Source organism: Aulostomus chinensis, chromosome 16 (assembly GCF_037954235.1).
Source record: "Aulostomus chinensis isolate RoL2024-O1b breed Wild chromosome 16, RoL_Achi_v1.0, whole genome shotgun sequence".
NCBI classification, from domain to species: Eukaryota; Metazoa; Chordata; class Actinopteri; order Syngnathiformes; family Aulostomidae; genus Aulostomus; species Aulostomus chinensis.
Window position 1 is genome coordinate 22200490 of NC_141335.1, and position 23758 is coordinate 22224247.

The 23758-nt window shown below is 44.0% G+C and overlaps 2 protein-coding genes across 3 annotated transcripts; one reads left to right on the forward strand and one right to left on the reverse strand.

Annotated features, from left to right (window-relative positions):
• Nucleotides 1-165: 165 nt before the first annotated feature.
• Nucleotides 166-7495, forward strand: mcmbp (minichromosome maintenance complex binding protein). Its single transcript, XM_086180480.1, has 16 exons — nt 166-407; nt 1211-1302; nt 1392-1532; nt 2602-2643; nt 2730-2819; nt 2922-3060; nt 3554-3705; nt 4241-4338; nt 4422-4603; nt 5140-5263; nt 5362-5479; nt 5565-5730; nt 5857-5990; nt 6580-6747; nt 6861-6949; nt 7065-7495. Exons 1-16 carry the CDS (start codon nt 350-352, stop codon nt 7189-7191), a joined length of 1920 nt encoding a protein of 639 aa, XP_086036606.1. The 5' UTR covers nt 166-349; the 3' UTR covers nt 7192-7495.
• A 99-nt stretch (nt 7496-7594) lies between these two features.
• Nucleotides 7595-23227, reverse strand: inpp5f (inositol polyphosphate-5-phosphatase F). Of its 2 annotated transcripts, XM_086180474.1 has the most exons (21): nt 22774-23227; nt 20648-20728; nt 20071-20207; nt 19756-19791; nt 18997-19125; nt 18688-18873; nt 18547-18603; nt 18070-18268; nt 17693-17872; nt 16832-16899; nt 16000-16124; nt 15820-15897; nt 15492-15612; nt 13354-13482; nt 13033-13150; nt 12754-12952; nt 12553-12624; nt 12393-12466; nt 12078-12206; nt 11904-11991; nt 7595-11802 (listed from the first exon to the last, which is right to left on the reverse strand). In XM_086180474.1, the coding sequence occupies exons 1-21, from the start codon at nt 22868-22870 to the stop codon at nt 10659-10661; spliced, it is 3447 nt and encodes a 1148-aa protein (XP_086036600.1). In that variant the 5' UTR covers nt 22871-23227; the 3' UTR covers nt 7595-10658. The 2 variants fall into 2 exon arrangements, with proteins under 2 accessions (XP_086036600.1, XP_086036601.1); XM_086180475.1 differs by lacking the exon at nt 19756-19791.
• Nucleotides 23228-23758: the final 531 nt, after the last annotated feature.

The following is a 23758-nucleotide window of genomic DNA, read 5'->3' on the forward strand; positions in this document are numbered from 1 at the left end:
AACTACAGGTGACAAGGAATATTGCAGTCATGTTTTACAGTGTGAAATGACTGAAAATAAGAAAAATACACGAGAGTAACTTTATAGTTTATTCAATTGTCTTAACTATCAGCAGTGACTAAGTTGGAACGACCGGGCTTTTAAAGTAAATTTAACCTGATCAGTGGCCGCACCGTGTTCCGGTTGGTCTCGTGTAACAAAACAAGCGCACTCCTCTTCACCCCGTGACGCAAATTTCCCGCCCTGACTTCTGCCATCCTGCCTGAAGTGAAGTCAACAAACTACTGATTTCAAAAGCGATTTAACCGGTTTTATTTTATATTCTTCTGAGGTTTGTCTCTGGCAAATAATGCCTTCCACTCATGACTGGATCAACAACCCGCTGGGCATTGTTGAGGGGATGTTTGGTAAGAGACTCACCGGAACTTCACTCCTTTTGCCTACAAATGATAACGTGTGAGCTTAGCTAGTTAGCTCGGTGTCTTCCACCATACTAAGTTATGTTACCATGACCATCCTGGGGGTTTAAGTGCTTTTCTCTCCTACAGAATCATGTTTCTGTACGTCACAGGAACCAACACGCTCGACTGCCGTGTTTCTCAACTTGTTTACCTTTTTTGTCTGAGATAATAAATGTGCAGCATGACCTGACAGCCCATGTGCACGCATGGAAATTATGCTTAAGTTCCACAACATGTCATTAAAATCTCCCTGTTGTCGATCAGTACTAGATGTGAGGCAAGTTTACTAAACGTGTCTTCTAGTTAGTATCCACGGTACGAGTCCACCGATTTAAAAAATCTGATTATGATTAATCCAGACGATTGATAACCAGTTGTTTTTTTTGGGGGGGGGGGGAGTATATAAAACAAAAATATTGTGTCAAAATTTCAAATAACGACGTAAATAATTTAGCTTATGAAAATAGTTCTATATTTTTTGTTTAAAAAATAGTAAAACTTAAATTTATTTTGAAATCTTAGTTTCAGTGTGTAGTCCCAAATCAGCTGCGCATATTATTTTATTTTTTTACTCATCAATCAAATAAGACGATGCAGATTCCAATCATCACATAAATGCTGAATATTGGATCTGATGCTTGGCCAGGCTGGTAAATGACGATCTGCCTGTAGTAATTTATAGGATGAACTCTTCACTGTTTTCGTGCTCCTGATAATATTTTATTGATTAAATACTCTGGATATTTCAGCTGCCTCCCAGAGTGACCCAAACTCTGGATGGGAAGCAAAAGTGGTTGAGTTCTTCAAGGAACAGCTGAAAGAGAAAGATGCTCATACCTGGGTAATGTATTCTGGATCATTAGTAGTTTCTGTGCACACACACACACACTCACACTCTATTATGTCGTGCTAATACTCATGTCGTTCCAGGTTCCGTCTATGAATGACATCCCCCTGCACTACCTGAAGCCCAACAGCCTGGTCAAGTTTCGCTGTTTGATTCAGGACATGTTTGATCCAGAGTTCTACATGGGAGTGTATGAGGCCGTGGATCCGTCTACAAAGGCTGCAGTGAGTCCCTCCTTCTCCTCTGGTGCGCTGCTATTTTAGCCAGGGATGCATCCTGTGTGAAAATATGGACAGATAACAGAACAATTTGGCTTTTATTTGATTTATTTTATTCTGTTTTTGGTGTGGAGATTTTGTTTTTATCTATGTATATTCCCCCTTTCGTGCCAGAGGCGTGGCCACTCTTCATCATGAAATAATAACAGAAAGTGTTGAAGTCTCTCGACCCTTTTTTTCCCCACAATTCAGCACAGATTCAATCACACAACCTTTAACCCAAAGATGAAGGATCTAGTGACATCTAGTGGTGAAGGTGGATAATGCAGCCCCACGTCCCATCCTCAGCAAAAAAAAAATGCCACTTGTGTATGATCTTACAGAAACACCACGAAAGGCGTGCTGGTGGAACCCCTGCAGCCTGTCTGTTCTGATCATGTGACATTAGTTTACAGTGTTTGGTGCACGTGACTCTCAGTGTGAAAGCCACAGGGTCAAGTTGAGACTGCAAATTAGCTGGACCGTCTCCCCTGAGCTGTACCGAGTCCACTGAACTAATGGTGTGAAAGCAGCGTTAGTCCAGGTGTTCCCTGCGCTCCTCACCTTCCTCTGGTCTCCTAAATACTGCTTCTCCTCGCTGTGCTGGACAACTACGTGTTCGCTCCCTCAGCTCATGCGGCCCCTCCAGGCTCCCTCACTCCTAGCCTGAATCTCTCAGTGACCATTTGTGGGTTCCACCCCTGAAAGCGCTCGGGCCGAGTTAACATCTGAAGTTTCACTGGTTTGAATCTCTAGTGTCAAACTTAACTAAACTTGCTACGCTCACAATACTACAATGAGATACTGAGATCCTGGTACAAAGTCAACTTGACCAGCTCATTGCTCGAGGCATCTCCCACAATCTGCCTTGTCAGCTCTGTCCACAAAACGACAAGCAGCTTTAAAAATGTTTGTTTTCCGAGGGGAGTTTGGAATGGCTGTACAATCAGAATCTCCTCTTCTCCATGTGGACGTTGAACTGCCTGCTTTTATCCCTCATCTCGACATCATCTTGATTTTTCTGTTTTGACTGCAGGTTCTGCGTTGTGGGAGGTACAAAGATGTGATGGAGTGTGGGGTAAGTCCACTGTGAATTAATCAATCACAGGATCCATAACTGCATCCTTCCGCTCTGCCAATAACGACTCCTGTGGTCAACCCCAGGTGGATTTTAACTCCGGTAAAACTGTGACAGCAGAGCGACAGACCTTCTACTGCGTGCCTGTTCCTGGAGAGAGTCCCTGGGTGAAAGAGATATCCTTGTCTTCTCTGGTTCCTGCAGCAGGATGGAAGAGCGGCTCCCTCGTCTTGTGTTTATTGAATATTTCCGCCTAGTTCTCCTTAACTGTGTCGCACAGCTACGCCCGCTCAAGTCAAGCTAGAGTGCTTCCCTCCACCTCGTACGTGCCGAGCAGACAGAAACGTAGCTATGAGGAGGACGATGACATGGACGGCATGGACACGCAGCCCCAGAAACAGAGGGAGATGCACACAGGTCGGTTTATGTTACATTTGGCAATGCCTCAGTATCTGGAGCTTCTGATCAGTTCAATTTCCATTTCTGTCTGAACTGATACCTCGGAGAAGACCCCTGACCAAGAAGGCTTAGCAGCTACATTGAGTACAATTTGGGCTTCAAAAGTAATCCAGATACAAACTTTTTTGTTTCGCTGCGTTGAGACATGATACTCTGGACAGAAAAAAGAGACATCGAAGCATTTCCACATCTGGAGACGTCTAGCAGGAAGGTCGAGATAGAGAATATGTGTTTCTGATCAATTCTGTTGAGCAGTGGCCTCCTTAAACTAAAGCAGAAGCTTAAGTGAAATCTGCAGCTGCAACTGCTTTTGTGTTTATTCTGTCAGTCACAAAGCAGTCTGGGAAATGTAGGAAAAAGCTCATTGGAGGAGAATAAAGGGAAGCGTTGGTATTGGAGACCAGATGGCTTCCTTCCATCAGCTCCAGTGCTGCCTCCTCTCTCTCTGCAGGAAGTCCCCCGGGGCAGCACAGCAACGGCCAGGGTAACGGCGACTGTAAGCGTCAGGAAACAGAAGCTCCGTCCAGCCAGACGGCGTCCGCCTCACATCTGGACCTCAACTTCCCGCTGCCAGGAGAGAAAGGCCCGTCGTGCTTAGTCAAGGTGTGTTTATGTACCTCTACCTGCCGTCCCAGTCCTCTGCTGGGTCTCGGGACACTCACTGACGAGTTTTTGTCCAGTTAGAAGTCTGCTGCTGTGTTTGAATTCCGGAGATGAAGTTCTCGGCAGCCGAGCCACAATAAAATCATCTATTTTGAAAATCAATTGTTTTTAGGTCATTTTCAAGCAAAAATGTCAATCACAACCCCAGTGAGTAAAGTGTTATTCTGATTGGGGTAAAGGCCTTAAATTGTCTTTTTTGATCCTGGCCCCCCCCCCCCCCCACACACACACACACACACATTCACACCACTTGCACACATTTCTAGTGTTCCTACCCGTACATGGATTACTTTGTCATTCATGACTGAAAATCCCTGTGTCGGACAAGATAAACCATTTGAACGTTTCTCTTTGGGCTCCAGGAAATTGCCATGAACCTTTTTTGATCCATCAATTATTCCTGAAATAAGCGGCAGATAAATCGATGATGGATATAATCACCAGACTGGTTGGTGACGGCATGTGTTGTCGTCAGGTGTACGAGGACGGTGAGAGCTTCAAGCTGAATGACACGTTAGAGGTCTACGGGATCCTGTCGGTCAGCCCGGCTCTCAGCGCTCTGGCGGATGAGAAGTAAGACGTTTAAATGTGTTTGATATTCCTGGGCTGGACGGAGAAGTTTGCCTTTGTTCCTCATCCTCAGCGTGTCCACGCAGAGACACGTCCTCGTCCCTCCTGGACCCCGCAGAGTGCATGGAGACAGCGGAGGAGCAGAGGGTGCACAGCCCGCCAGCCTCGCTCGTCCCTCGCCTCCACATGCTCTACGCCAAGCCACTGCCTCACAATAACCCCCTGCTGCCTGCCGCCGCCGCCACGGCCATGGAGGACAGCAGCGCCTGTAAGGACGAACAGTCAGTGTGCATGTGTGTGGAGACCAGTAACACATACACAAGCTAGGGAAAAAAAAAAAAACCTATAAAAAGAGCTAACTTGTCACTGTTATATGGAAAATAATATTACACAAAATGAAAAACTATCACAAGATGGTCAAACTTGTCAGAAAGTACACATTTGTGAGTTATTACTCTAAGAGTGAATCAAGCTAAACATGGTCATGTAAAGCACATACGACGCATCTTGGAGGCATACGACCATGTTGTGGTCTTTGTAGCACTGAATGAAATGAATACCTTCGTCTCTAGACAGATCCTTTTAATGTTTGGAGAATGATTCATCCAGCATTTGAAAATCCAGAGGAGGAGAGGTGCTGGGCGCATAATGAAGCACAGTAGCAAAGTAGAGAGACAGTCTGTACGCCAGCGGCCTGAAGAAGAAATACACTTTGGGTGAATCATTGCGTCAGTTTCCCCGTGAAGCTTCTGTGAGAAGAATGATGTGATGAACGCTTCCACTTCTATTCTGCTTTCTCTTTAGTTTTATCCTCGACCCTGAGCGAGATGGCCTCGGTCAGGGCAGAGTTACTCACCTACTTGACGCACATCCTCCTGGGAGATGCCCTCGCTGCCGAGTACCTCATTCTACATCTCATCTCCAACGTGTACGTGTCCCACACACTCATTTGTTTGTCTTGCGGCTATCTGCAAAGGCCAAAGCAGCTTTTTCACTTGTTTCACTTTTGCCTGGATTTTCTTGTAGGTATGCGAGGCGAGACGTTCTCCCTCTGGGGAAATTCACCCTGAACCTGAGCGGCTGCCCCTCTGTCGCCTCGTACACTCAGCGCCTCTACCAGATCATCCAGCAGCTGGTGCCCTCTGTGAGTAAACCAGTAGATTCCAGGACTATTCCTTCTTCCTGTAGTACAAAAGAAGTGACATGTTTGATTTTTTTTGCACCTGCAGTCATATTACCTGGGCATGAGCCTGCAGAACATGAACCAGATGCGTTTAGTGCCTAAGAAAGATTATGTGGCCAACCGGCTAGTAAGCGGAGCCCTGCAGCTGGCAAGAAACACTTCGCTCTTCTTAGACGAAACCCAACTGGAGCAGGGACAGCTGGACACAACAGGTGAGGTGTGGGGACACCACGAGGGGACGACACACACTCACAGGCTGTGCTGTGCGTAGACGCTGTAAACGGCTGGATCAGACACGTAACCAGGTTGCATGTGCTTCTGTGTGTTGTGTGCTACAGGGGTGCGAAACGTCACGGCCCTGGGGAACCTGATCTCCTGGCAGAAGGTTGATTATGACTTTAACTACCACCAGATGGAATTCCCCTGCAATATTAACGTGCTGATCACGTCAGAGGGCCGCTCGCTGTTGCCGGTGAGGATAAAGAAGGATAAGGCGGGCAAACGCAGGGTGAAAACTCCCCAACACCGCCACTGATCCCGCCCCGCCCCCCAATCCACGGGAGGGGTTAGGTTTCTGCCTGCCTCTCATGAGACCGGAGCGTGTAGGACGCTGGAGGTTGTTTCCAGCCGGCGTCACGCTGCTATCTCGGCTACCATTGGCCGGCTGCAGAGATCCCTCCAGACGGAGGGTTTAGTCTGGGCCTCACTCTGCTGCGAGCAGCCCGAGGAATGTGCTGTGTGCTATTCCTGTGTGTTGGCCTAATAGGTTGCCATGGAGGCATTTGTGTGGCACGGGAACAATCCTGCGAGGGGCGTCAGGCTCGGCCATCTATCAGGCCTGAAATGAAGGGCAGCGCACTGTAAACAACTACCAGGGTAGAGATCAGAAGTACCCCGCTGGGTCGATATCTATCAGCTAATGGCTGATGAGCAGCTGATCATTATCAGCTTGTTCATCCTGCCAACTTGCGACCTTTTAAATTTCAGAATTCTGCATTCACACGTGTGGGTGGTAAAAGTGTGATATGTGTAAAGGTTACTCTCTCTCTCTTTGACCCCAGTCTGACTGCCGGATACACCTCCAGTCTCAGGTGACTCCAGCCCACATGGAGGAGTATCTCAGCAGCATCCACATGCATCCACAGACCTCATCACAGCTCAACAAGTTCAGACTCTACCTAAGTGTGGCTCGGCTGCTGGACTACAGTATCTCTGAGGACGTGACAAAGGTCAGACGCAGTTACAGCCACAAACACGCAATCAGAAGTGAAGAGCGAATAGTCGGGGCGGCACGGACTTTCTTGTCTGCATCTGACTGCCCTCTAATTGCTTGTGCTTTCAGTCAGTTGAAGATGACTTTGTGGATATGAGGAAGGACGACCCCCAGAGTATAACTGCCGAGGACCTCCACAGGATGCTCGTTGTGGCCAGGTAGGCTGTAAATGTAGACGGATGACGTAAGCAGGAAGGCAGTCATTCACTAAATGAAACAAATATGAAACCTTTTTTACTGAGTACAGAAGCATACGGGACTGTGTGTTGTCAGGTTGCTGTGTCTGAGCCTGGGACAGACGTCTCTGTCCAGAGACACGTGGCTGAGAGCCAAACACATGGAGACGCTGAGGAGCAGCAGGATGGAGCAACACAAGTGTGTCAATGGCAACGAGCCATAATCACACATCAGGGACTAATGACATGGATTTTGTTTTCCTTTGATACATAAAGTTTAAGAAAAATATTTTTCTTATGTTATTCAGCTGGGTTTTTTTGTTTTGTTTTTTTTTACCTAAAGGTGCAGTTTAGATTTCCTTTCATGACTGGTTGTCGGTGGCCTCTTACATCTTCACGTGCACCATACCTGCTACAGGCTGCATACCAGAAATTTCCAACAGAATCGCTGTTATCAAAACATCATGTTTAGGTTTTGTTTTTTTTTGTTTTTTTAAATATGTAAATAAAGTTGTGGAAAGGTCTTCCAAATGGTGCATTTTCCTTTCAAACTGTAATCACTTAGCAGCATGTGGGAGAGCAAAGGGACGAGCTGGCACAGCGGCTTCTTGAAGCACTTTGGCAATAAACCTCAACCAACACTTGTTCACTCATACTTTTTATTCCAATGGAATCTCTTCCCAGACAAAAAGTGTACAGTGCACTTTGTTATCAAGTAACACACCCGAAGAGGATAAGAATAAATAGGATACTTTTAATATACAATCTCAGTACACTGTGGAAAACCATAACAACAGTCAGTTGATAAAGAGGAAAGATGACCACAGGCATTCAGACGGAACGGTGCTTATGCTTGAAAATGTGCTGAAACAGTGCAAATCAAATGCTTAAGACCTCTGGTCACATGATCACATCAGGGTTCATGGACAAATCAAAATAAAGGGGTGGCTAAAAAAGCACTTTGTGTAAAGACAAAAGGAGAAAATCTCACCCCGTGAGTACAGGATCAAATAGGACTACGCCAGCATTTGCATATGAACCCAGACACCGTTATTGTAGCATTGTGGTCTATTAGGAATGTTGAGGATTACGGTTCCTTCCTACCTAAACAGCCATTTAAGGACAAAAACAAGTATAACTGCTCCAGTGTTGCAAGGACGATTAAAACACACCTGTTGCCTTCTGCCTTACATCGATTACCTTAAAGCTTTGGCAGCGCCACACGCATCATCAGCGGGCTGGAGAACTAAAGAGCACAGCACCCACAAAGCAGTGGAGGCTACAGTCTAACTTGATTAGTACTATTAAAAACAAGGATCCCGCATTCGCTGCTGAGCAAGCTGAATGCAGGCGCATAACAAAATATGAGACGAGTGACTGTTTATTTTGGGATGTTCCAACTCAAAGCAGATGCCAATGAACACAACTGCAATACAAAGTCCTTAATGATCATTTCTTCAAGTGGAACGAGGAGGCTTTACGTCTCATGAGAACCAATCAGGCTAAACCTGACTTCTAGAGGTTAAGGAAATAAACAAACATAATATTTACAGCTCTGAGATGAGCACTCCTAAATACCAGCAGCAGGAATGCTCACACGCTCACACACACACACACACACACACACACACACTCTCTCTGCAACCCGCTCATCTCTAATGTGCCCCGCATGATGGAGTGTGAAGGTCAGCAGATGAAACATCCCAAGATAAAACTCAATGACAATAACCCTGAACATGATCTTTTATACAGTACACCAAATGTAACATGTAAGAATGGACTTAAAAAGGTAGATTTTGACATAAATACCTGATATATAGAATCCCACTTCAGTTCCCTGTTAAGGCAAATATGCTTTCGGTTTTTTTTGGGGGGGGGGGGGTGCATCAAGCATCAGTGTCTAATAACTGGGTGGGCATGATTGCATATATACCTACTATATGCTACTCCTGTCTCCATCAAACATGCAACTTCAAAATACAACGCTAGCCAAGTGCCCCAGTCCTTAATTAGTACAACCATAAGTTATTTAAATATATCTATCAAAAACAACCAGCCGTCAGCTGGTTATTCACGGTTAACTGAGGAGTTGTGGGGGAGGGGATCCTCTTAAAATAGAATGCTCTTATCAGTTTGAACACGTGAAGCTGCCACCCTACCATCAATACAAAAAGCTGAAGGGGAAGTGCTACACAAGGAACAGATACAATACTCTGTACATATTGACAACCAGGATACTCCTACTAAGGTCTTGTGGAGTCATAACTTGGAAGTAACACTTAACATTGATATCACTGAGAACTACGGAGAGTATGTCATCTTGCTAGTTTCTAACAGCTAAACGGAGAGTAATATGGAAATGACCTTTGGGGACCACAGAGGTTATTTTGTCAGCTTTTACAACAACAAATTGAAGGTTATAATGATGATTAAATTGAGGTTTGTATTAAGGTCTGACCAATAATCAGCCAGCCTATATAACTGCCCCACGTCAGCCTCTCTCAGACTATAACTGGGCAATAAATCAATTTGGTGATGTTAGGCACAATATCGTCTTAAAATTGTATATTTTGGTTAAATTGCAATGTAATATTTGCCCTTACCCATGTTGCCGTTATATCCACATAGCAGATGATTAGTTATTAAATATTTCATAGTTTATATTTTGCCAAATAACCAGTAGTCATTCCAGTTCCATAATGTCGACGTCAAGGTATTCGTTCAAAAATATCATTTTTGATTTTGTAACCACTAGGGCCTGGCTACGTCATTGTCCAATCGATATCAGTGATTACTTGGCTGATATTAGCTGATGTAAACACTTCTTAGTGCAGGCAAAGTGGCTTGGTTCAATTTAGAAATTATGTCATTTCAGCAAAACATAATTGAGGGATCATCGTAAATGTGTTTTATACGTGTGTGTCGGCAAATGACCCGGTTTCCTGAATTTTATTTTCCCCAATATTGGCCCATAAATATCAGTCAGGCTCTAGTTGGTGTCCCAAATGGCAACAGCAGCTACTAATTCAAGGCTCATCAAAGTCCTCTGCTACTACTGACCTCACATGCAAGCACTGAGGGCCGTCACAGTCAGACTAAGACCAGTGACATGTTTACATGCACAAAAATACTCTTAAAGTACCGACAACCGCAACATTAAAAAAACGTTCCATCTACTTCTATCTCAGTTCTAGTTCTCTTCAAGTAAACACAAAGAGAACATCAATGATGTTGATTCATATCTTCGTATGAAAACTTTTTACTACAATAAAGTAGCAGGATTCCTGGAGCAATTTGGATGAACATGCTCCTCCATTCCAATGTGACTCATGGGATTAAAACACATTTCTGAAAATATTTAGAAAAAAGTCTAATTTGATTTCTTCTCACTGAACTATTGACATCTGATGACCTGCAGAAATGAGGATACCTGAAATTGTTATAGATCATCAGAGTCCCTTATAAAAGCCCCGCACCATATGACATTTTCTTGAAGACTGTGTGCATGTAAACACGGCCACTGTCCTGCTGGGCTTGACTATATTTGTCATCATTAACATGGGAAATAAAGGGCAAATTTCAGAGCGCATTTCTTGGCCAAGTAGCGACACGATGTGCAAGCTTTTGCTACTGCTATCATACTGGATACACACATGACGTTCTACAACAAATTCCTGCTACAAGGAAAGCACTAGATCTGAATGATCCTGGTCTGGCACTGTGTAAACATTGCCTTTAGCTCACTCTCTTGAGCCTCATTGACAGTGTCTGGCTCTGGGCTCTTTTGTACCTTTGCCACAGCAAAGTTGATACCCTGGGTGAGTCCTGCCTGGGTTAGGCTGGCCACCTGGACCATGGAGCTCTTGATCTTGGCAAAGGGGGACACCACTCGGCTGCCGTTGCTGTCGGCAGGTGACGGGCCGAGGCTGCCCTCCAGCTGTGAACTCAGACTCCTCTGAGAACCTCCAGACACTGCAGAGCTGGGCTTCTGGACAACAAGGAGGTTGGAGCTGGAGGTACTGGACTGGACATCGAGCTGGGATGGCCTGGGGAGCAGTGGCTCCGCTTGCTGATGCTGTGGCTCGGTGCTTGGCTGCTTGTCTGAGTCTGCCGGGCTTTTGTGATGTGGGGGCGCGGCAGTTGGGAACTGCTCCCCAAACACCTCAACAGGTTTCGTCTGTGCATCCTGGACAAACTGGTGGCAGTAGGCGTCGATGGGAGTACCAAAGTCAATCAGAATAGCTTCTTCAGCCACGGAGGCTGCCCCTGGAGACTTGTCATCACTGACTTGAGAGGAGCTTTCCTGCTGAGCATCGCAGCCACTCACACGGATAACAGTGGGGATATTTAGCTCCACGCTACCAATGGACTGGGACCGACTGCCCAGTCTAGGGTTGGATGCTACAATGCCACAGCTGGGCAGAACATAGTCCACATTTTCTAACGAACCAGAGCATGGGTGCTCCGGATCAGAATTATAGGAGTCAGAGTCATCTGAGATTTCTGAATTCTCGTCACCAATATCTTTCAAAGCTCCAGGGCCAGGATTACTGTCTGACGTCTCTAAGCTGCTGTCTGACTTCCACAAATTGACGTGCATAGTTGGCTTCAGGAAATTGACCTTCACGTCAGGCTTGGAGAAGGTTCCCAGTCTCCCAAGGGGCTTGAATGGGCCAATGTTTACATTGGTCTTGGTCTGTTTCACCTTCTGATTGAGAGAGGAGAATTTATTGAGGAGGAAACTTTTGCCTTGTGCCAGACCAGAGCTACTCTGGACCTGGTCAGCTGGTTTGTTCTGGATGCCCATTATATCTTCATGAGGTTTACTCTGCCGCCTGGGGAAGAACAAGACAAATGACTTCAGAATATGATCCACAACTACCATGACATCTCTGAAGGTTAATATGAATTTGAACTTAATTAAACAGGCACTCACCTCTCCAGCTTCTTTTCAACCACTAGCAGGTCTAGCCCTGTGGCCTGTTTTGTTATGCGAAGCATCTCAGCAATGCACTGTAATGTATCTGAAATAGAAGAAAATATATGTCACAACCTCAAAAGAGATAAGGTGCTACAGAGTTTTAGGGTAGCAGGGGGTCCTATCTCCCACCTTTTCCATCATCCTCAGGGTGTCGTGTGGCAGCTCGCAGCGTGTGAAAGTACCCACTTGTCTCTGCATTTCTATAATGCAAACGCATACAGCAGAACTTTGGCTTCCCAAACAGTGTAGGCTCTGGGCCTGCAAAAGAATGCAAACACTTGAATTTTTTTGCTGTTGTGCTTCCCCTGCATGAATCATAAACAGCGGCGGTATTGCTAAAAGGTTACTGAGAAACTGCTGAAGCGCACTTTTGGGAAGTGTTGGATGATTCAGTCAGTACACAAAACTCACTTCCTCCTTTGAGTGTGTTTTACTACTACTCACCAATTTCAATCTTTTCCAAACCCTCTAAATTGAGGCGCTGGTATTGGTTGACTTTGTCTGCTTCCTCATCATAGCTACAAATGCGCAAACAGAAGTTAGTACACACAATTAGTAGAACAATTTATCAATGAGCTTTTATAAATTGTTAAGTCAGACTTACTAAGCAATGTAATATGCTTTGTCAGACAGAAGCAGCAGCACATCCAAATCTTTGTTGGCTGCATCAATGAGGCTGGCAGTAAATAAAGAGAGATAACACTTTAGACATCTCTGAAGACACATCCTCTTAAAATGATATCAGAAGTTAATACTCTTGATGAATACAATTTGAATAAAATAAACACAACTAAATTAGACCTACCTCATGTCACAGTTAATGAGCGCCCAACCACCATGAAACTTCTCATCGTCTGGCAGCAGGAGCTGCATGTAGGTCTGCAGCAGGAGGCTGACCTGCTCCTGTGCCCCCCTCTGGCTTTCCTTCTCTTTCTCTTCATGCTCCTTCTCCTTACTGAAGATGGAGTAGAGGTCCTCTGTCACTGGCAGACCCATCATCAGGTCTGCAGGGAGAAGCAAAACATACATTTAAGATGAGCACACATACACATCCACAGAGCTTGAATAGCCTTATCTTCCATACCGATGACTGCTTGTCTGTAAGCATCTCTGAAGCGGTTCAGGTAGTAACGATTGGCAGAGTTTACGCCGTCCTTCATCACGCCGGCCAGTTTCCTCTCGCCAGTCCTGGTGAAATCGCCCTACAGACAAAACTGTGTCCTCACTCATGCCTTTCTACTGAACTATTGCTGATACTTCCCTCCATCACAGTCTGGTGTACATCACAGTCTGCAAGTTAGGCACCGCTTCAGTTCCATATTCACATTTAGAATCTGTTTGTTATTCTTTAAGAGACCACAAAAAAGGTTCCATTCAGGGCATCATGTGCAAAGGTTGTTGTCACCTTGAGTGCTGCTGTGCCTGCATACTGGCGGCTGATGGTGTCTCCATTGTTGGCCCACATGATCTGATAAATCCTGTAGCATTTGAGAGGCAGGGGCTGCTCAGGAGGCATCACACCCAACTTCTTTAGCTACAGAAAGAGGAGAGAGGCAGAGGCCAGAGTCTAATTGTTGCAACTGTGATGACATGTTTACATCTACATTTAAGCTTACATTCCAGTGGAGGGGGATCTTATGATGACTCTCATGAAATGCAGAGTTTATACTTTATTGGCTCATCGACTGTAACTCAAAATGAATATGGGGAGTTACCGGATTTCTAGAAACCGTTATGTAGAGAACACCAAGACAGCTTATAACCCTGCCAAGCTGCGATTCTGACCCCTGGCACTTTCATTTTCAGACTCTAAATAAAGCTGTGAGCAGTGATGAGCGGACCCTTGCACCCCCCCCCCCCCCCGCACATGTTGGGTGTTGTAGCTCAGAGAAGAACCAGACTAATGCTGTACTGTAGTGCAAATATCGATTCCTTTATTCCCTTTCCCATTCCTTTATAAGTGGCATTAGACATCCATCAGGCTCACTTACTGTAACCATAAGGCAGCACTGTGACTATGACTTAAAATAAGCTTGTTGATGTCGTCAGGCCAGGACTGTAAAGAAATTTGAAGTTTGAAAAAAAGGTAACCACAGGTAGGGCAGTTTCCTTTTCTATTGCAAAATATCAAAACTGGCTACCTTACCATGCTAACACCGTTTAACAAAAACTCGGTCTTCGCAGTAACCCATCACAAGGTTCTGAAGACGTTCCTGACTAAATATGAACTAGATCTGGTCAACCTACTAGGAGTGCAATGAAATACAAAAAAAAAAGTTGGTTCTTTTATGTTTTCTTTTACATTTTTCTGTGCCATCAGGTACCACAGCAGTCGAGCAGTGGTCAGCACTGTCGCCTCACAGCAAGAAGGTTCCAGGTTCGAGCCCCGGCTCGGCACGGGATCTTTCTGTGTGGAGTCTGCATGTTCTCCCTATGCCTGCATGGGTTCTCTCCGGGTACTCTGGCTTCCTCCCACAGTCCATAGATATCAAGAGGGGATGAGGCTGATTGATACTCTAAATTGACCGTAGGCGTGGCTGTGAGTGTGAATGGTTGTCTGTCTCTATGTGTTGGCCCTGCCATGGACTGCTGACCCATCCAGGGTGAACTCCGCCTCTAGCCCAAAGGCTGCTGGGATAGGCTCCACCCCTGCGACCCTTAACAGAATAAGCGGTAGAAAATGGATGGATGGATGGACCAAGTAGCACTATGAGTAATCTGATGAGATGTTCCTTAGCCCATTCTACACCTCTCCACCAGGTCAGTGAAGTCTCGGTGAAAATCGGTCTTCTAGTATTTGTGTAAGGGCTCAGAGGTAGAGTGGTAATCCAGCAACCAAAGAGTTGCTGGTTTCAAACACTTCCCCCCAGTGACCATGTCCAAGTATCCTTGAGCAAGATACAGAACCCGTAATTGTTCCTGATGGCCCTGTGACGGACTGGTGACCCATCCAGGGTGAATTCCACTTCTCGCCCAATGACAGCTGGGATAGGCTTCGACCCCCCCCCCCCCCCCCCCCCCACGACCTTTAACGGATAAGCAGTATAGAAAATGGATGGATGGATAGTTTTTGTGTAGTCCTGCTGACGAACAAACAATAAACACATGCCATCTAAAACATCTGCAAAAGTGGCACAACATCTGTGTACTTTCACTCAATATCTCTGTTGCCACCTTTACTGTTTGGTGCTGTGTGGACATTCAAGGTCTATTGTTGGTGAGTGACTTGATGAAGAAATAGATGCAGATATCAAAGATCTGTTGGTTAAACAGAATAAAAAGAGCTGAACATTCATGGATTTATATTTCAAAGTTAATCAGGGGCATCCGGCTTCTATAAAGCACTTTGTAAACTGAGAAATCTGCAATAAAATCAAGGTTGCTTCGAGAGGAACAACGTAAGCTTGACTTTAAAAAGGTCACTGGTACAGGAAATAGTCACCTAAAGGAAATGGCATCAACAAGGTGCAGCCGACCTATATAGTCGCAAATTAATTTCAAGGGGATTGAGAAGTTTCCATCATAAAAAGTTAAAGCTCCCACCTGTTGCTCCATCACCACCCGAGCAACAGCAGCCTGGACCACGTTAGTCCTGTCTAGACAGTCCATACAGTTGACACGAAAGATTCCCTCCTGCTTGCAGATAACTCCTGCCTGGTCCACCCTGAGAGAGGAAAATACAAGTAGAACAGGATGCATTCATAGGAGGCCAAAATTACACACAAGCAAAGCAAACGTATTTCAAGCGAAGTAGCCCCACAGGCATTTATGGTATGTTTCTTTATTTACAAAACTATTCATGTCCTTACGAAAATGAACAACAAGTCGTGCTATTGCTCTTAAAATTACAAAATACTGATAAGACACTCACCAGCCCCACTTCATGTCAGTGATGATATCAGAGATGGCATCTGTCAATATTTGCACATTCTCAAACTTCATACCCCGGCTGAGAAACAGCAGAGAAGGACAAAGGGGAAGTTGATGCTAAAAAGATAACGGTGAGTACATTGGAATAAGGACATCTTATAGAGGAGCTTGCTTCTCTTACCAGTGCTCATGGAAATCAAACGAAACATATGTGAGGTTTGGGTTGTTGTATAGAAGGACTTGTTTTAGATACGCGTCACCAATGATCTTCTCTCGCCCACTTTGGTCCACTAGGTTAATGATGACCTGAAGAAGAGAATGAGGAGTCATTTATCCCTGTGTGGAACATTGAGGGCCTGCTAAGACATTCTTAATGAAACAAAGTGAGATCATTGCTCCAAAACAGCACCATCTTTTTTTCTGATCACATCAACAGCAGCACTAGAATTAAAAACCCAACACTTCACCCAAGAAGTGTATTTTGGGAATACCATGGACAAGCACAAATGAACTGGCTCAACTGAATTGAAGCGCCAAACCAGAAGTGATTTATGCTCATATCCAAGTATTGTGGATTACTGATCACACAGCTGCGTGAAAATGATGTGGATTACACTGGATGATGCGCTTGAGAGGTTATAATGTGACGATTTAGGACAGTTTTGTTGCAGTAAGTACCCATTAGCTTCAAGCTAACGATACTTTCTGCATCCTGGAGTCACAAAGAAGTCATGCAGGAAGGAAAAAATGTTTTGCGTGAGCTAAAGATACTTATTTGTGAATACTTGAAAGATGATTGATTACAAGATTACAAAATGCAATTTTTGGGTGAAGTATTGCTTTAAATGTCTAGCTTAATATTTTCAAATAAGTGGCCCAGAGTATACTACATGTAGCAAGGATTGCACATGGGCAACAACTGTTCTAAGTGAATTAAAATAGCATAAACTGACTGAGAGAGACACACCTGTCAAACTCTGTGTTAAGCAAGTATAAAAGTATGAGAAATGCACCTGCTTCTTGTAGAGTTTAAGCTGTTCTTCAAAGTGAGCAGCAAAGTAGGACATGGTCTCCTTCTCTCCTGAAACATCAGACACATGAAACAACACACGACAGCAGGAAAATTTAGTCTATTTACAGAGGTTTGTTCGACAAGCTGTTACTTTAAGAGAGGCAATGGAGATACAGTACATATTAGAATCACATCAGATAAAAACAGTCCAGGACTGTATGTGTCAGCCGTTTTAGGATTCAGGCTTGCATGCAAAGGTCAGGTCCATAAGTGCATACCAACAAAAGCATTTCACACCCCTTAATCTAAGTATTCCCCCAAACTCGCATTGGCCCCTTACCTCCTCTGGTTCCACTGGTTTATTATTCAGCATACTTACTTATAGTTATACTTCTTATACTTCTCCCATGATTTTTCCTCAGATCTTTACAATTTTCCCAAATTTGCTCACAATATTTTGGAATATTTGTAACAGCAAATGATATAATACCTAACAAATCTCTTATTTAAGACCTGTTTACAAGACTTGTTATTAAGATTTTTTTTTTAAATTATGTGAAAGCAAATGCGCTGTGGACCCCTCTTAAAAATAGCACCAAGCACATTGGCCCCAGGAAGGTTTGTGATCTATATTAAGCCCAAGATATTTGTTCTCCGACACCACCTCTGATCATGGTTGGGATGGATGATGGGGCATCACATAAAATCTACAACTTCTTCCAAATATCCATCACAATAAATGATGTCAAGACAAATGTTGTTAATTTGGTCAATATGCTTGCAGAAAAAAATACAAACATAGAACAGACACTGGCCTACTATACTTTCTGAGAAATTGTCTCCATAGATGTGTTCCACTGACCTTTCTCTAAGCGCGGCCGGGGATTGTAGCGGTACCCTGCCTGGCTCCAGAAGACAGGCACCGAGCCGCGAGTTTGCACAAAGGACAGAGTGTGGCTGTGCACATGGATCAACTGCTCCGTCTCCACATAGTTAGCCACATGGCCCTCAGTATCCACTCCCCTGCGTTTGTATCGCATCCCTTTAGGCAAGGACAAAGCACAAGACACTATTCAGAAATTCTGTCACACATCATCCTTTATTTTACCAAGTTATGTAAAGCAGGTCCTGAAGGGAACTCTATCTGGATGTGGGTCAAAAATTAACCCTGATCATTAAAGATCACCTTGACATTTAAGACTTTATCAGTGAATCTAGTGACTTGGCTTAGAATTGTACCTGCACGATGTCGGCTACGTCTGGAAATTAGGGCAACAGTGAAGCGGGGATGGATGTCATCAACGCAGGTGACCTCTTGTGGCGGGGTTTCCGGGCTGCTCCTCTCCTCATCAGAGGTCTCATTGTAATTCACTACGAGTTCTTCTACTTGAACGAAGCCCTGGATGATTGGTGTCACCCAGAAGTCCACTTCTGGAACCTAAAGCATCAAAATTGGTTTACTCTGTTCTGTGTGCCACTTCAGTTAAAAATGTTTTTGCATTTGCAAGTTTCCTACACAGATGATCTTCGTAGCACAGAGCTGTCAGCTCTCATATATCCATGCTGTGGTTTGCTGTGCTCTTTGAGCAGACTGTTGTAGTGAAATGACTATGACTGAGTCAGCAATTGTCAGCTTCTACCTTTGTTTGATTCTAAAAATAGAACAACAACACCAAGCAGTGGCACTCTGCGTTTCTGTGAGGAAACAAACATTACCTGAAGGTCAATGAGATCTTGAATCATGTGTTTATTCCAGAAGAAACGGTCATCCACCTTTCACAAAGAATGAACACAATACATAAACACATGCACATCCAAAATAAGATCCAAACTAATATTAGTATTTCTTTCCCAAACCTGTTTCCAGAGGGGCAAGTTGGACTTTTCTGAGTCTCCCTGGCGCTGCACGCTGTTTGTCAGGTCGTAGGTTGTGCTATAGTAGAAGGAGTCTGAGTCCATGAATATTTTGTACAGCTCATCGAGCAGCCGTCTCTCCAGTCGTTCCTTCTCTTTGTTTTCCTTCACCTGGAAGGCAGGGGAATACTGGATTGGATGGGTGGATAGAAAGAGAGTGATTAGTTGAAAAAGCAAGGAAGCCATAACGTCTCAATGCTAGAAAATATCATATGCAGCTTCCATTTCCACGAAATACCAAGAAACACATACCTTTTTCTTGATGGGCACACCTACATTGGATTTGATCTGACTTAAAGTTTTCATCAAGAACTTGGACTCATCTGGAGACGGGGCCAGTTTCTCTGGTTTGTCAATTCCAAAGTGATGCTTCTTGCAAAGCTGAAAAAGGAAATCATCCGTCAAATTCATCAAACTTTTGTTTCTTGTTTGTTATTTTAAATAACCGATTTAATTGATGATGACATAATTAAATTTGGTACCACCTTGAAGTTCACTAATACTTCTAAGACTACCAAGTACAACTGAAAGAACTGCAAAAAAAAAAAATACAGAATACATTTTCTAGGACATATGTCTTGTTTCCACATAGATTTGTTTGGTGTCCAAAGTTACATAATATATGGAATATGCCTCTAGTAGAAACACTATTTGATTAGTCCAGACGAGGGGCAAATTCTGTCTGTTTTTCCACACCTAGTAGAGTAGACTATATGCACAGAGCACTACAGTGATAGTGATAACCTACATGCAAGCTGACTGTGAGAAGGAGAAGCTTCGTGACCAAATCAATGATCATGGAGGATCTCGTTGGAATGGATCAGTATAGGACTGACTCCCATATGTTCACAAAGCTATGTGGGAACGAGGCATAACTGAATTAAACTTAAGTACGACTTACAACTACATGGAGTAAAGGGGAGGGAATTAATACTCTGCAGTGGAAGCCCACGTACAGCAGGATGGGATCTACAAGTCCGGGCTCCTTCTATCGTCACCATTATTACTCACTTGAAAATATTCTGTCTCACCATCCATGAAGCTGCCCTGAAAGTAACATTCAACTTCCTCTGAGATCATTTACAATCATCGTCTGCATTTCATTCTCACTTCAAATGTGTGGGTGATAAGGATACGGATCTCTTGCAAAATTTATTAAAAAAAAAAAAAATCTTCTTGTCAGCCCATCAGAAATGAATCACTCTGACAACTACTTGGATAAAGTTTAGACTCCTCACAAACACACAAACAATGATAGTCAGTGGGCTGAGTGCAATGATGAAGACACTTCTTCACATTATCTCATTACAGTATCCGGATACACACCTCTAGCTCCAGCTCCTGCGGCTCTTCGTCAGACAGAGGAATAACAGCGATCTTGGTAATCTTGTAGACTTTGTGGTTGCCTGGTAGATGGCCAACCAGGGCTTTCTGGCGGATTAACACAAGGCCGAGAGGAAGATCTGCCGAAAGGAACAGAAGAAGGGAGAGTCGCATCATGGGTGCAAAATTCCTCACATTCTGGAAGGTGTGAAGAAACCAGCTGCACACCAGCCATTAATTTCTTTCAATGAAGCACCACAAGACATCTGGAAAATTAATATTAAATCATGTTCATCTATCAGACTTACTGCTCATAAAATTATCTTTAGCTGGGTTTAATACTTGTTTTCCAATTCTAGGTCCACCATCAAACAAAATCAAACCCTCAGATTCGTCATCAGTTGCATCACCAGCATCAGCTCACTCCTCTTCATCACTACATGCATTTCAAAGTACTTTTACACAATTTTTCACACCTTTCCTTGTGAGTAAGGATGCCTGGAGCTGAAAAATAATGTCATGAATCTGTAAGCTCTGTAGAAAACATCTAAAGATGAAATGTTTTCCCGGATCTGCTTACCTGTATGAAGCTGGATCTTTCCAATGATGCCTTCCACCAAACCCAAACACACAGGGTTCCAAGCCAGCAGCAGGTCTGTTGCTAAAACATAAACACCCCACCAATGACTTGCTATTACTATCGAGCATTCCATGTTTCAGCCTTGATGGCCTGTCATTCTTCATGTATGTTTACACAAATTAAAGTTAAAGTTAAACACAAGTTAAAGTAAAAACAGCATAGTACAGGGATGGTGGGTCACCCTTTAGACAATGCATGGAAATGTGTGCCCCACTTAGCCATCCCTATAGCACATATAGTTTTTTTTTCTGGATACTGGTATGAGAACCGGGAGCCTATTCCAGCTGCCTTCGGGCAGGGTTCACCCTGGATGGGTCGCCAGTCCATCACAGGGCCAACACATATAGACAGACAACCATTCACACCTACGGTCAATTTAGAGTATCCAATTAACCTCATCCCCTCTTGATGTCTTTGGACAGAGGGAGGAAGCTGGAGTACCCGGAGAGAACCCACGCAGGCACAGGGAGAACATGGAGACCCCACATAGAAAGACCCTGTTCTCAAGCCGGGGCTCAAACCCAGAACTTTCTTGCTGTGAGGCGACAGTGCTGACCACTGCACCACCGTGCCACCCCTTTATCTGATCCCATAATAAGCAAATATTTAGCCAAGCTGGCCGAACATTGCCATTTTACTTTACTTCCGAATATATCAAAATACATGTAAATGGTCATTTACGTGGTCATTAATAGTTTTTGACTCTGAAAAAGTGTGAAAACCAGTCATATTTTTCTGTAACGATGTCATGTCTCAACCATTTCATCAACCAAATCAAGTATGTTTAGGCTGATCTACATGATGTCTGGTGACAACCAAAACTATTTGACCTCCATTTGCTGAGATGCCCCTGAAACTACTTGGCTGCCTCTGATCTACTGTCACTTGATTGGAGAGAATTTTATCTGAAGAAACTTTTGTTTCTGAATGTGAGAATTTTCAACCCCCAGACTTCGTATGAAGACAGTTATAGACATCCATAAACTCTGTGACAAGTAGGAAAACTGGAATGCCAGGAAGTTGGTGATGGATTAAACATCACACTGGAGAAAATTGGAAAAATGTGAAGGGTGTGGCTATGGGTGGAGAACCCTGAGTGTAGGCAGCTTTTGACAATGACTCTTCCTGTTCTACAAGACAGTTATATTCATGTACACAAGAATGTCTGCTAAAAAAAAAGAAAAAGAAAAAACAAGTCTTGTGGAATAACTACTAAAAAAATATCAAAACTGTACTCTATGTGTACTATTAAATAAATACTTCATAGTGTGCATAAGAATGGAAAGAAAAGCTGGTGAGGGGTAGAAACCCATTTTCCAATTAAATTATGAAACAGCAGTGCAACTGAAAACCTGTTCAGGATGGCTGCACTGCCAAACTTCAGCATGCACAGAGGCTTCTCCTCTGACACTTTTCTTCGACTTCAGCATTTTTCTTCAGTTTTGCTGAGAATATGTAACCCCCTTCGTAAAACTGTATTTCACTTCAGCATGACCAATTCTTTGTCACAGCTATGAGCCACAGCACCAGGACTCACTTCTGCAATGTGACCTCAGCGTAGGGGTAGCGTGCCACATCGCAGCTCAAAACCAGACTTTAATCACAATAAATATTATACTTTATAGTGAATGACATATGTGCCGTGAGTAAAACACACCATTTTAAACTCTCTCTCTCTCTCTCTTTTTCATTGGAGCCATAGTTTGGTCTCAAGATCTGGAGAGTCAGGTTTTCCCTTCAGTGAGTAACATAAGAAGCGGAGATCAAACTCCGGAGCATGTTTGGGGTGTTGGCGTCCTCGGTATGAAAGCAACGAGGAGAACTAAGAGTTAGGAACGTTTTCAACCTCTTGACTTAGTAGAATATCAAGCTGGACATCTGCTGGTTGATGGTTAAACAATGACCTCGATATCATCTATATGGAATAACAAGTTAAACAACAGTGAATGTATATACTGACAAATACAGGAGTGGAATAAGGTTAGCTGTGTCGTCAAGGTGATACATCAGTATATGAGGCTAATAGTAGCCATTCAGGTAAGCTGTCATCCAGTAAGACTACGTACCAGGTCTGACCGTCATGCTCCCGTCTTTTCGGCTACACCACAGCGCCCGGTCCCCGCTCTGAAGAATGTATTCGTCTTTGGCTTGGAACAGTTCCATTTTGTCCCTTACACGACGAGCCAGGAGCTGCCCGAATAAATAGCCGGGTAATTGCCAACTTCTCGAGGGTTAACTGTAGCTAGCCAGACGGCCACTGGCTAGCTACGGTTAGCTCTTTTCCCACAGGCGCACGAGCTACGATAGCTACCTAGCGAGCTAGCAGCAGCTGGATGCGTGTCGGATTGGTTGAGTCCACCTCTACGCATTTTGATGATTAAGATTTGTCTCTATTGGGTACGCATTCTCTCCCACGGCCATGTTGGACAGAGTTCAGGCAAACACACATCAATAAATAAAAATGTGCCCCGGGCAGCAGCTGCTGAGTGTGTTCAAAGACGTCACCGACAGTTTCCTGCTCTAAACAAAGACACGTGACCAGCGACTGTCGGTCATTCTACACAGGTACATTCCACAGCGCTGCTACACTCAGGCGTCGAGTCAATGTAACCATGTCATCATATACAGGATGTGTTTCCAAAAACATGCGGACTTCATATGACACTCAGTGATCAGCGCTGATACAATACGCCCCATGTTTGATTGAAAACATCTTTAAACAAGCTCATGCCTAAATTGAGAATAGTGAAAGTATCCAGTGAATCCGGTTAACATGGGATAACTGCATTGCCAAATACGAAATTTTTCACTAATTAACGTCAATTTAAGACAGGGATGCCTGCACATCTTCCCTTGGAGGACCAAAATTGATGATTAATGGTGGGCTGCAGCCAGAGGCAAGCACGTTGTTTTTATTAAAATGCAAAAAAGATGCCAAACTCCCTCAATGAAATATTATTTAAGCTTTTATATGTTTGAGTTGCAACTCATGACTACATGTTCCAGAGCTCTTTTCCCTTTCCCAGAGATAAAACAGCTTGAATAGTACAT

Excerpts from the sequence above, each read along its gene's own strand:
- inpp5f (XM_086180474.1), bottom strand. The coding sequence starts at position 22,870 with ATGGAACTGTTCCAAGCCAAAGACGAATACATTCTTCAGAGCGGGGAC. Across the intron at positions 16,125-16,831 it reads TTAAACTCTACAAGAAGCAG|GTCATCATTAACCTAGTGGA; the intron begins GTGCATTTCTCA and ends TCTCTTCTTCAG. Across the intron at positions 13,483-15,491 it reads GGGTGGTGATGGAGCAACAG|CTAAAGAAGTTGGGTGTGAT; the intron begins GTGGGAGCTTTA and ends CTCTTTCTGTAG.
- mcmbp (XM_086180480.1), top strand. The coding sequence starts at position 350 with ATGCCTTCCACTCATGACTGGATCAACAACCCGCTGGGCATTGTTGAG. Across the intron at positions 1,303-1,391 it reads AGAAAGATGCTCATACCTGG|GTTCCGTCTATGAATGACAT; the intron begins GTAATGTATTCT and ends ATGTCGTTCCAG. Across the intron at positions 2,644-2,729 it reads AAGATGTGATGGAGTGTGGG|GTGGATTTTAACTCCGGTAA; the intron begins GTAAGTCCACTG and ends GGTCAACCCCAG.